Source organism: Pleurodeles waltl, chromosome 7 (genome assembly GCF_031143425.1).
Source record: "Pleurodeles waltl isolate 20211129_DDA chromosome 7, aPleWal1.hap1.20221129, whole genome shotgun sequence".
NCBI classification, from domain to species: domain Eukaryota; kingdom Metazoa; phylum Chordata; class Amphibia; order Caudata; family Salamandridae; genus Pleurodeles; species Pleurodeles waltl.
In genome coordinates, this window is record NC_090446.1 from 1104479693 (window position 1) to 1104492217 (window position 12525).

Below are 12525 nucleotides of genomic sequence, written 5' to 3' on the forward strand. Positions count from 1 at the left end.
ACTTTGAACCCAGCACCACAACCCACACTGCTACCTGCAAAGTCGATGCCATAATAAGAGTAGATTGTTCTATCTGACTCAGAATTTAATCCAACCTCCCCTCGACCGAAGTCTTGTCATGTACTAGCCCCGACACAATTGCTCCAACCTCACTCCGATTCATACAGGTTGCTGCCCCTGCTGATGTCATAAAAATTCCTTTAAAACTTGGTTGGGGGGCTGGGTCAAAGTTAACCTACTTTAGCAGATAACATTGGATATTATGAAAATTTTATGATCACAACAACCTATAGAAGGATTTACAGGAAGCCAGTGGATTAGGCAGCTCCCCTGACACTAGGTTGATTTTCCCGCATGGTCCCTCAGTGGAAGAATGAGCCTCCTTTTCCGGCATGCAGCCAAAGTTTTTGACCTACAGCTACCATCCATTGAGATAAAGGCTAATATGCTCACAGAAACTCTGTAGCTTGAACAGGCAGGTCTGAGCATCAATAATAAATGTGCTATTTGATTGCACCCATCTCTTCATAGATAAAGCAAACTTGGCACTGGAACGCTTCAAGGACATCAGAAGAAAGAAGGCTTTTCAGCCCTCGTGCAGCTGTATCCACAATAATTTTACCCTTTTTAATGTTTCTGAAGGGCTTTGGCTCAAAGACATTGCCAAGGCACACTGCCCCAGCAGCAAACCTCCCAGTCCTTTCGAAGCCAAAGTTGATTTACCATATGAGAACGTCCCAGCAATGAGGGACCAAGTACTGCCCAGTTCCTCTCTTCGGTCTGGCTTTAGCTTCAAAGCTGCTTTAGTTTGCCTTTGTTTGCATATTGACACACTTTTGGAGGCAGAATAGGTTATTACTGCCAAAGCTGGCAGGGCATCTTATCAGACAATTGGGTTCGCCAGATGGGTGCTTCAAATAGTCCAGCAAGGGTACATTCTACCAAACCTGTCCGACCTGCTGCATATTCCACACACACACCAGAGTGGATCTCCGAAGACCATTTGTCCTTTTTGTGGCAGAAACTCCAGCCTCTCTTAGCTGAAGGAACCGCAGAGTGGGTTCCGGCATCAGAAGTAGTGACTATATCTTACTCACATTATTTCCTGGTGCCAAAGAAGGGTGGAGGCATTTTACCTATTTTAGATCTTCTCCCCCTCAGCTTATTTCTCAAGAAGGACAAATTAAAGATGCTCAAGCTGATCCAGTTTCTGTCTGCCTAGGATCCAGGAGACTGGATAGTAGAAATGTACCTGCAGGGCACTTGTTTTTCATATTCCTGTCCTTCAGGCCCGCAGGCGTTACCTGCGATTCAGCGTGGATCAGGAGAATTTCCATTTTTTTCCCCCTTCTACCTCACAGATGCCATTCAGGTATTCATGAAAGGGATGGTGGTGGTCCGCATCACATGTTCAGAGGTTGGGTATACTAGTCTGCTCTACATTGACGACTGGCAGCTGAAGGTGGGCTAACCACAGCCAGTCATTGATCACCTGTAGATGACTGCGAGCCGCATAACATCTTTGAGGATCTCAATCAAAGTGCCAAAGTCATACCTGACTCCTTTGCAGAGGCTCTGTTTCATCTGAACCATCCTGGATATGGTCTGCCTTCAGCCTTCCCTCCCAACAAGTATAGGACATTCAGGCTATGATTTCGATGTTTTAGCCTCAGTCCTGGGTTTCAATGAAAGAGGCTATGTGACTTTCGGGTCTCTTAGCTGCCTGCATCCTGCTTGTTGACAACATCAGATGGCAAATACTGGCTCTGCAATGAGATCTCAAGTCTCACTGGGCTCAGCACCAAGGGAACATGTCAAATTCAATCAAAGTGTCAGAGGAGACTGGAAAAGATCTGCAGTGGTGGATGCTCGCCCACAATTGGACTAATGGCAGGCCCCTCTCTCTACTCCAACCAGAGCTGATGGTGATTCCAGTTGCGTTGCTGCTGGATTGGATTGGGGAGATCATCTGGGGGAGTTGGCAGACAGAGGACTCTGGTCTTCAGTGGAGACTCGGCTCCACATCAGATTGTTGGAGTTGCTGGCCATTCGCTTAGGACTGAAGACCTTCCTGCCAGTCATCAAAGGAAGGCTTGTTCAGGACATCAGACAGCACCAACGCTACACAATACTACAGCAATCGGGGCAGCTTGGGGTGCAGGCCTGTTCCAAGAGGCTCTGTGCATATCAACCTGGCTGAAAAGTTAGGGCATCTCCCTGACTGGTGGTTGTAAACCACTATGCAGGATACCTAATCACCAGGGTGAATGACCTCAACGAGTGATAGTGGATCATGAGTGGCTGTTATGCCCTGAGGTGAAATAGGGCATCTTCAAGCAATGGGTAGGGCCCTGGCTCGATCTCTTCTCCACCACGAGAACACATTGCCCACACTTATGCACACAGGAGTTTCCAAGAAGGCTCTCTTGGAGGCACTTTCCGCATATAGTGAATTTTGGGTCTCCTGTAAGCTTTTCTTCCTCCGCCTCTCTTGCCTTGAGTTCTGAAGATCTGGAACGACTGCGCCCAAGTCATTTTAGTGGCTTTGGATAGAGCCAGAAAAGTATGCTACCCTGAACTTCTGGGTATGAGCTTCTGTTCTCCGCTCAAGCTGTCCGTTTGAAGGATCTTCTGTTGCAGCATCATCATCAGGGCAGGGTCTTGCCCCTTGGCCTGCACAATCTACACCCCTATATGTGGAGTTTGAGTAATAGTAATAGACTGCATTAGACCTACCTCCCAAAGGCATGGATTTCATTCTGTCAGATACGCGTCCGCCCATAAAATCTGTTTAAGCGGGGCACTGAGATAGATTTATTGTGTGGTCTGGTTCTCGCTGTACAAAATCATTTTAAGCACATTTGCAGAATGTGTGCCTTTTTGTGCTGTCTTTAGCCGAGCAAAGACTTGCTGTCGGTACTATTAAAGGTTATTTATGAGCACTTTAATATTTTTATTTTTATGTTTACCAGACCAACTGTCCTTGTTAAAGTCACCAATTTTCCTGAAAGGTTTGTTACATATGTTTCATCCTAAGCTATTTGTCATGCCACAAAGGGATCTTAAATTAGTTCTTACTTTTCTGATGTACACTTAATTCAAGCCAGTGCACAGCTGTCCTTTGCTTTCTAACTTGCAAGACTGTGTTTCTCCTTGCAATAACTTCAGCTCTTCAAATAAGTAAGCTGCAAGCTCTGTCTACTTAACTGCTATACACCTCCTATCCAGGCTAAACTATAGTTGAATAGGGTGGCATTTCTGTCCAAGGTTTGACACTCTTTCATGTCAAACAATCAGTAATTTTTCTGTCATTCTGTGCTCAAAGAGCCTTGAGCTTTTACATGGATCATGTCAAGGGACATAAGGTGGATGGTCAGCTCTTTGTGGGGTTTTTTCAGGCCATCAAACGTAATGCATTGCAGAAAAAAAGCCATACCAGAGGTTAGACCTTTGCATTAATCTGCTATCCAATGGCCAAGATGCAGCCTCTAGAGGGGCTGAGGGCTCATTCGTTTAGAGCCAAAGCTGCTGTCACTTTGTTAGCAAGCGGGGAGCCTGTTCTGGGCATTTGTATGGCTGTTGCAAGGGTGTCACTACTTACATTCATGAAGCACTACTGCCTTGATAGCCAGGTTCAGTGGGATAGGCATTTCGCCCTTTGGTACTACAGGAGGTTTTGTGTTCTGTCATACCACAGATCTGCTACCTTGAGAAGTACAGCTTTTGTATCTGCCCACAAGGTGAGGAATTTACAGTTAGAAGTATCGATCAGAAGAACAAGTTACTTACCTTCAGTAATGCTCATTCTGATGGAACAATCTATCTAACTACATATTCCTCACTGACTTGTCATCACCCTGTTCTGTAAAATAATCTCTTTTCGATCTAAAGAGGTATCAAACTAGGAATCTGCACACTGTGATGTCTGATCACTTGTTAAGCTCCGTGTCTGATGGCGAGGACAGTTAGGAAAGAAACTGATGTCAAAACACAGGGGTGGGATTATATGAGGCTCTAGAGTCACATGTGGAACACAGTTTAGCTATTGCGAAGCCACACAACCAGCATGCAGGAGAAGTGTTCTGAAAAGTCTGTAGATCGAGTCTGGCATGTGGGGGTATTGACATGCAGAGGAATCTGCTGTAGTAAGCTGGGTTCTGGTTGTAGTACCCCTCTCCCCCCACTTTTTTTGTCTGGGGTCAGGGACCCAGCCCAGTGCTCTGTCCCCTAATTTTGGTTGCTGGTAAACTTTTTACAGCCGCAATTGGCATACTGGTACACCTATCTAAGTCCCTAGTACATGGTACTTAGCTACCCAGGGCATTGGTACATCAGAGGTCCCCCATGGGCTTCAACATGTACTGTGCCACCCATGGGACCATGCAAACTGTGTCTGCAGGCCTTCTATTGCAGCCTGCACAGAATGGTGCAAGCACCCTTTCACCACAGATAAAAGGCTTGCCTTATATCCTGGTCACTGCACTTAGACACTGTAAGTCACCCCTCTGGTAGGCCCTTCGGTCCAAGGGCAGGGTACATGTCCCTAAGTGTGAGGGTACCCTTGCAAGAGCAGGGTACCCCTACAAACCCCAAACTCTTTTCCTTGGGCTTTGTAAGTGCAGGGAGGCCATCTTAATGTACGTAGTGGACACTGGTCAACACGAGTGGTCGAACTACATAATGGCGTCTCCAAACCTAGGCATGTTTGGTATCGCACATGTTTGAATCATGCAACTACCCCAATTGCAATGCTAGTTCCATGATACCATGTACTCTGGAGGTTCCTTAGAGGATCCCCCAGTTCTGCCTGTGCAGCCTTACGGGGTCTAGCTGCCAGCCCACGCTGCTGCTGACCCCAGACACTGTTCTGCCCTCCTGCTGGTGAGCCTGGCTCAGGCCGGAGAGGCAAAAAAAATGATTTCCTGCAAGGGAAAGGTGTGACTACCTCCCCCTTTGTATTAAGTGACTAAGGGCTGGGGTGGGTTGGCCTCTGTGTACCACCAGACTGCTTTGAAGGGCAAATTTGGTGCCCTCCTTGCATAATCTGTTTTGTGCCAGTTTAGGAACCCCTGGTTCCCACTCTGGCGCGAAACTGCACAAATGACAGGGCAGGGAAGTGACCACCGTCCTGTCCAGCTCCTCCCCTAGGGAGGTGGACAGAGCTCTGCCGGGTGGCCACTTGATTCTGCCATCTTGGAAACAAGATTGGTAGGGGCCTCTGGGAGCATCTTACTGGGTAGGCCAGGTAGATTACATCCCTGAACCTTTCTGATAGGCGGATCCCTTCAGAGAGTGACCAACCTCCTTTTAGGGTTACTTAAAGGCTCCCCCGAGGGTGGGTCCTCAGATTCGTACAGCAAGACCCTCCTATGAACTCTCTGCAAGACATCTTCTGCTCCTGGCCTCTGGAACCGCTGCTGGTCTGCTTTGGAACCAAAACATGTCTGCTTCTGGTGGAAAAGCTCCCATTGCAACATTGTTTCTCCAGATCCTGCAAGAATTCTGTAACATCCAAGGCTGTTCATAATCACAAGGACTATGTTTGCACCTGGAAGCACAAAGGAATCTCACTTTAATTGAAGGAGGCACCTCAAGACCACATCAACCGGCTAGTGGGGTCTCATGTTCCACGAACAACAAAAGGCTCTGCTTCACAGGTGGTGAGTCTGTGGCTTTCTCTGGGTCCTGCGCGTCTTCTGGCCAACTTATAAGACCTTGGGGGCCCTGCTCCTGCCACTGGACTGGAACCACTGTGCACCACAACTGTTGCACTTGCCAAGGCTTGTTGACTTCCTCCAGAAAATTTTCAGGCGGCAAGAAGCCCCAGGCCCCAGTACTCTGCAACTTGAAGGTCAGCCCCTATCCTGCAACTCCTGCGACGTGGGACTTCTGTTCTGTTGTGCTTCTGAGGCCTCTTTGTGACTCCCTGTGTCCATCGCCTGTAGGTCACTCAGTGGGGAATCCATTGACTTCTGCTGGCCGTTTTGCATGCCGAGGGCCAGCCCTGACTCCCCCTTCAAGAGTAGCCTCCTGAACCTTTCGGGTCCCCAAAACTTTGCAAATACTTCTTCAGCTCCTGCTTACATTTGCCAGTGCGTGTTGGTGACCTGGCTGGTCACTGGCCCTCCTGCAAACCAGCGACCATCAAGGGACAGCTTCTGGGTGACTTCTGGGCTCTTGTGCAGTTCCTGGACCCCGCAGCTGGACTTCTTCCTCCACTGACTTACAGGCGCATCACCTCTAGGAGGGTTGGCATTACCACCTGCATCAACTGGGGACCTCCAAGGGTGCAGCTCTGCCCCCTTCTTTTTCAGGTCCTCCATGTCCGGAATCCATTCCTGGGTTCCACCGGCCTGGTCCAAGAGTCAAAACAGCAGCTCGATAATCCAAGACTTCTGAGAGAGTCCCTTCTCCCCTCTGCATCCAGGTCCCTGGTGTAGGTACTCCTTTATTCTGGGTATCCTGGAGTAGGGGCACTCTCCAACCTTCCTCTTGACTGCTGGTTTCCTCGGGATCCACTGGGAAGGGTCCTGAATCTCAAGAATTCCAACTCTACTCCCTGTGTCAGCCTTTGGACTGACTGGGTGGGTAACTACCTTGCACCTGGTCGCTGGGGATACTTTCTGTACTCATATCTGGCGTTTTCATCTACCCCCATGCCCTAGCTAACTACTACACTTACATTGGTTGGGTTCACTATTTCACATTCCAATTTCTTAGTATATGGTTTGGCGCTCCCATAGGGCCCTGTATATTTTATGCTAATTCTGTTGATTATTTTGTGTATATATTGTGTGTGGATATCTCCAAAGAAAGACATACCAATGCTAGTCTAGTAGTGCTGTAATTAAGAATCCTTTGTTTTTAGTACATGTGTGGTTCTTTCTTGTGAGTGAGTTACTGTCTGACTCCTGTGGGATTGCAAGTGCTTTACATTCCTCCTGGATAAGCTTCAGCCGCTTGCCTCAGCTACCCCTAAAGAGCTTTTGCTATCTGGATACCTAATCACTATCACTAAGGGTTGCCTGGACTCAGTATAGGGTGCCACACCATAGGTGTTCTCCATAAACTGAGCCATCCTTCTACATCTGCTGTTAAGAGTATCCCCCAGAAAGATGATCACTGAAGCTAAATGACTTGTTTAGATACCAGTGAAAATATATCTGACCCATTAACACTTTTTGTTTGTAAGTAGTGTTCTGATAACACAGGTTCACTCGTCTCTTACTGCAGTGCAAAGGTCAAATTCTGTTATATAAGCACAATGCAACGTAACTAATTTCAGGTTAAAACTGCTATTTTGTTTCTCTTCTGGGAAAGCCTGTTTCTTTACATTATTATACATTTATTTGATTTATTATAGGACGTTCCAAATCATGGATTTCGTGTTGGAATGAAACTGGAAGCTGTTGATCTTATGGAACCCAGACTAGTGTGTGTTGCTACAGTTACACGCATCATCCACCGCCTTCTAAGAATTCATTTTGATGGATGGGAAGATGAATATGATCAGTGGGTAGACTGTGAATCCCCTGACCTTTATCCTGTAGGCTGGTGTCATTTAACCGGGTACCAGCTACAACCCCCTGCTCCACAAGGCAAGTTGATATTTATGGGCAAACACTGTCCTAGCACAAAACATTGAATACCTGTTAATGTTGTAATCACTAATCCATAAATGAAAATGAAGACATTTTATAAAAATGTAAATTCTATCAGTTGCCCTTATAAGCAATTCTCTTGCATGAGGACAACACAGATATTAAGATATGAGTTCATTGTATCATCTATCTTCAGCTGAGCTACCGTATAGTATGTCACAAAATCTGAAAGTACAGTTCACAGCAAGCATTAGTTGGCACACAACTCTTTGTGCAAATCTGTCATAACTCTTTCCATATGAATTCTAAGCTCATTGTTTGAGTTTCCTCCAAAAATCCACGTTGACACGAAAAATAGAGAGAACTCTAGATAGTACATTTATTTTAGCAGTGTTGCTTCTACCTAGCCAAGAGATTGATCAATAGATCACCATATGTGAAAGTCTCTATGTAAGTATTTTAAAAATGTTGATAAATGGTCCTGTATAGGTCTGATGGATTTTGGGTGAAATGGGCTCCCAGCTGTATGATTTAGCATCTTCCTGTCAGAAAGGAATCTTAGGTTGTAATGATTTTTTAATTGAATTTTAACTTCTCAGAATCTCATAGTCACAGACATGTTTGTGACAGAGTAACCCGTCTGCCGAACCCTAAATCAGGCCCATAGTTTACAGTGTAGCATTCACAATGGTACGGGTTGCAAGAAAGATATTTTGCTTTCTGGCAACTAATACGTCACATTGACAGACTGAACATTTTTTTGTTCATCATGGCCACAACAAGGTCATAAATAGCCGATTTGTAATATCCTAATAGATTTTATGCTGACAGACAACATATGTTGCTAGGTGTAGGAAAGTGCCTCTTTTGACATGGTTAAGCCCCGCTCCATCCCCCAACACACCTTTTGCCTGGTATCTCATGTAATTTCGACTGAAAGTGCACTGGGTTCCTGTTAACCAGGCCCCCAGAGCCAGATCCCTTTTACAAAACTGCACAGTTATTTCCCCAAATAGCAAAACCTTTAGCACCATCTGAGAAGTAAATCGTACCCTTGATACCTAGGGTACTAAAGAAGGTCCCTAAGGGCTGCAGCATGAATTGTGCCACCCTAAAGCACCCCTCACCAAGCACATCACAGGCTGCCTTTGCAGGGTGTGTGTCTTGGTGCAGACAAAAGTGAAAACACAGCATGGCACACAGCTTCTGTGCCATGTCCCCTAATACGGCATGCAGTATATGTAAGTCACCCCTCTAGAAGGCCTTAAAGCCCTAAGGCAGGGTGCACTATATTAAATGTGAGGGCATATCTGCACAGCAGATATGTCCATGCTATGTCTTTGTCAATTCTGAGACATAGTAAATGACCAGGGAAGCCGTTTTAAATACATGTGCTAGACACTGATCACTACTAGTTCCCCTGCTACATGATGGCTTCATTGAAGATAGGGATATTGGGACCTCCTGTACTCCACGACGACACCTGCAGCCTCAGACCACAGGACCCCTCAGCTGCGAGTGCTGCTGAACATAGAAACCCAACGTCAAATGACACCCCTGCATCCATCACCCCTGGGCCTTGGTGAAGAGGACCAAAGGTACACCTATGCCCTCGAGCAGACCATGTTTGTTACCTACCGGTTGGTTTTACTAAACTGGCTTCCTAGCCAGAGCCTGCAGCATATTTCCATGGAGACCAATCCCTATTAAAATACAGTGGGCACCCGATGCTGTACTACACCTCTACACCCAGCCACCCCAGTGCTGCCTGGAGTGACCTGTTGGTCACCACTAAGTAGATCGTTAGTACTATCTACTTTTGCCTCTGTAAACCAGTTCGAGAACCACTGGACTTACTGTACAGTGTACTTTTTAGTGTACCATAGAGAAAGCCAACTTCCTACACTAGGGTCAACAATGAAGCACATGATCAAAGTGAAGGGGTGTTAGTTTGTGTCCTATGAAAGAAAGTAGGTGCACAGCAGATGTCAAATATCTTTTAGCCTGGTTGTAAAAAGCAACAGTTTCGTGTAAAATTCAAGTTGCTGATTGTGGTAAATATAGCTTGGTGCTCGACTCTACGGGCAAGCCCTTGTTTTTTTACCATAAATAGTGCCAAGGCAGTAAAGTTTCTAAGCAAACTGGAAATGCTTTTCACCCGCCTAATAGTGCAACCCGAGGATCTTGTGGAACTTTAGAATCAATCATCTTAGAACATGATGCTGACACTTCTCGCCATTATGCTTCAATTTGGTAATAGGACCAGGCTTGAAGCCGCAAGCAATATGGGTGTACATTTTGAGTCTTTCCTAAGCGCATTTCTCTTCATACTCATAGGATATGATCAAATTATATAGAAACTTAAAATGGAAGATGTGGCGTCAGGTGTTGGACAAGAGCATACCAATTTGCGTGCAACAGAATTTCCATTCCTCTTCAGCAGTCTTGTAACAACTCACCCCATTTGATTCTGGTGGTGGAACATATAATTGGAGGTTAATATTGCTTTGGTTTCAACAGCAGGCGCCTTATTAAATGCTGTATTGCTTTAGCAGCTTCAGAGTTAAAGCTTGGGGATTATAGAGGTGTAATAAGGATTCAGTTTTACACACTACACTAAGGTAGTTGAACAGAAAGTTATCCAAAGGTGTATTGTTCCCCCTTTTGGTAAGGACATTGTGAACAATAAAACTTGCATCATTATGTGTAACCGATATGTGTTTCAATAAGCTAATAGATTTCATTTGGGTGGCTACTTTCTTCTCTTGGTTCAAAAGCAGTCTTGTATGGTGGATCAATGCAAATGGCGGAAAATATAGCAATTCTTGTTGTTTTTTAACAACTGTATTCAAATCTTTTTCATTAAGCCATACCTTTACGCAAACCTATACCCATCATGCTTCCACATACCTTTTTTGAAAAATAATGAGAAAAGCCTTGTAGTGTTTTGCATCCCATCCCTGGTCAGCATATAAAGCCTTAATTTTAGTCTAGTGGTGTACAACCCTCCGGTTCCCCAAGCCCCACAAGTTTTATCTGTTAAAAATGTCAATTCTAACCCCATCCTAGCTCTCATTTGATCTCGGTCTCATGTGGTACACACAGTTGTGTGAATGGTCACCAAGTAACGTGGAGCGTCAATGCGTATCTGTGACATGTTAGGTGTAGAGGCTGTATTGCCTGTTTCACCTTCTATATGTGGTGTAACCAATACTACACAAGATGTGCCTGCACACATAACTGATCAAGTTTGAGATCCGGGGACTCAAATCCTCCTTGATGAACATAATGTTCTCGTTTTCAGCTTGAGGCTGTGTTGCTTACCAGCCCATGCCTGAGTGGTTGAAAAAAAGACTTGATGGTTGGAATGGGAATAGTCACAAAGCAATAAAACAGATTCTTCACCTTGTGAATACCCCAGACACCACACTGTATCCGAAAAATGTTCCCACTAATTCTCTTGAACGCTAGTAGGTGAAATCATGCAGCACCTCATTGTGTTCATCCCAACACTGCCATATGTAACCACCATTATGTGTGATGACATCAGCCTTTTTTTCCACGCCTTTCAACATGAATCTGGAGTTCACTCCCTTGATTCTGTCGCTTGACAGAATTTTTGTTCTTGAATTCTAACAGCATGCATGGGACATCTCTTTCTGGATCCTTCGTCAAGAGAAATTATGTGAACATCGAGGTACATCACAGTATCTGATAGAGAATTCTAGCTACAGATTCCTGACCTTAGAATTCCTTGGGATCAGCTTCAAATCTGGAATTTTTCTGCTGAGCAGTACAATGCGCGCGCCGTCAGGTGGCGTCGTTCAGTCGCATGTGTCGTCCAGGTCCACGTGGCGTCGTCAGCATCAATGTAGCCACCTGACGTCACGGTTGTCTATATAGACACCACCTTGGTGCATGTACGTCAGTTCTTTTCCTTCTGCACTGGTTAAGCGCAGATCCGGATAAGAGCTACCCTTTCTTCGACGAACGTCAAGGCTTTTTCACCTTTTTGATTGTTTGAAGTCATGTCTACGAGAAAGACTGGGTTCAAGCTGTGTGGTGCATGTCATCGCACCATGTCGGTGATGGACCCGCACTGACTTTGCCTTTGGTGCCTTGGGAAGGATCATGACTCCACCTTGTGCTCCGACTGTCGGGCCATGTCTCCAAAGGCCTTGAGGTAGAGATCTCTAAAGCTTCTTGTGGCCCAACAGCCACAGCCGTCTTCAGTGGGCGTGACTCCTAGGAGGTCACAGTCCTGCAGTAGGAGGAGGTCGCGGCACTGCTCCCGGAGCCCCAAGTCCTCTTCCTCGCATTCGAGGTCATCTGATCATTCAGGTAATAGGCACAAGAAGAAGAAGTCCAAGAGGACTTCGACTTTGCCACGCGCGTCGGCCGATGAGCGCGGTTCCACGGAGCCGTCGCCAGGGTCGACTCCACGTCTTCCCCCTTTTCCGTGTACCGGATCGACCCTCGCTCAAATAAAATAATTTTACAAGCCCATGCGTCTTGTTTTTGAGTGGGCTGCCCCCTCGGGTGGGTCTTCGGGCCACGCAGGGTCAGCAGGGGCCCCTTTGGGTTAAATGTTGGCAGCTTCAGCCTTGGCGACGTTGGGGACCTCAGGATCCGATACCGGATGCGGACCAGCGACGGTCCCTCACAGTCGACCTCCTCCAGCGCCGGGTCTGACGTCGACACTTCCTCCACCACCGGCGCCCACCTGTGGTAGCCCCATCCTCATTCCGGATGATCCGGAGCAACATCGTACGAGGCCGACTACGACTTCAACTGCGCCAATTCGGCCTAGATCATTGTCTGAGCATAATTCAGAACAGGAGAGGAATGGGAGGGATGGGAGGGGAGGGGTCTGAGGACCCTTTAGAATATGACCTAGAACAGGACTGGTACGAGGATCTAGGGG

The 12525-nt window shown here is 46.4% G+C and overlaps 1 protein-coding gene across 4 annotated transcripts in view; it reads left to right on the forward strand.

The window, feature by feature from the left end:
• The window catches only part of MBTD1 (mbt domain containing 1), a 527258-nt gene that overhangs the window by 314421 nt on the left and 200312 nt on the right, over positions 1-12525 (forward strand). For 2 of the 4 annotated variants that reach the window (XM_069200036.1, XM_069200037.1), the window contains exon 14: positions 7364-7598. The exons of the other annotated variants lie outside the window; for them this stretch is intronic. In XM_069200036.1, the coding sequence (XP_069056137.1) occupies positions 7364-7598 (235 nt within the window). The remainder of the gene's footprint in view (positions 1-7363; positions 7599-12525) is intronic. 4 annotated transcript variants of the gene reach the window in all.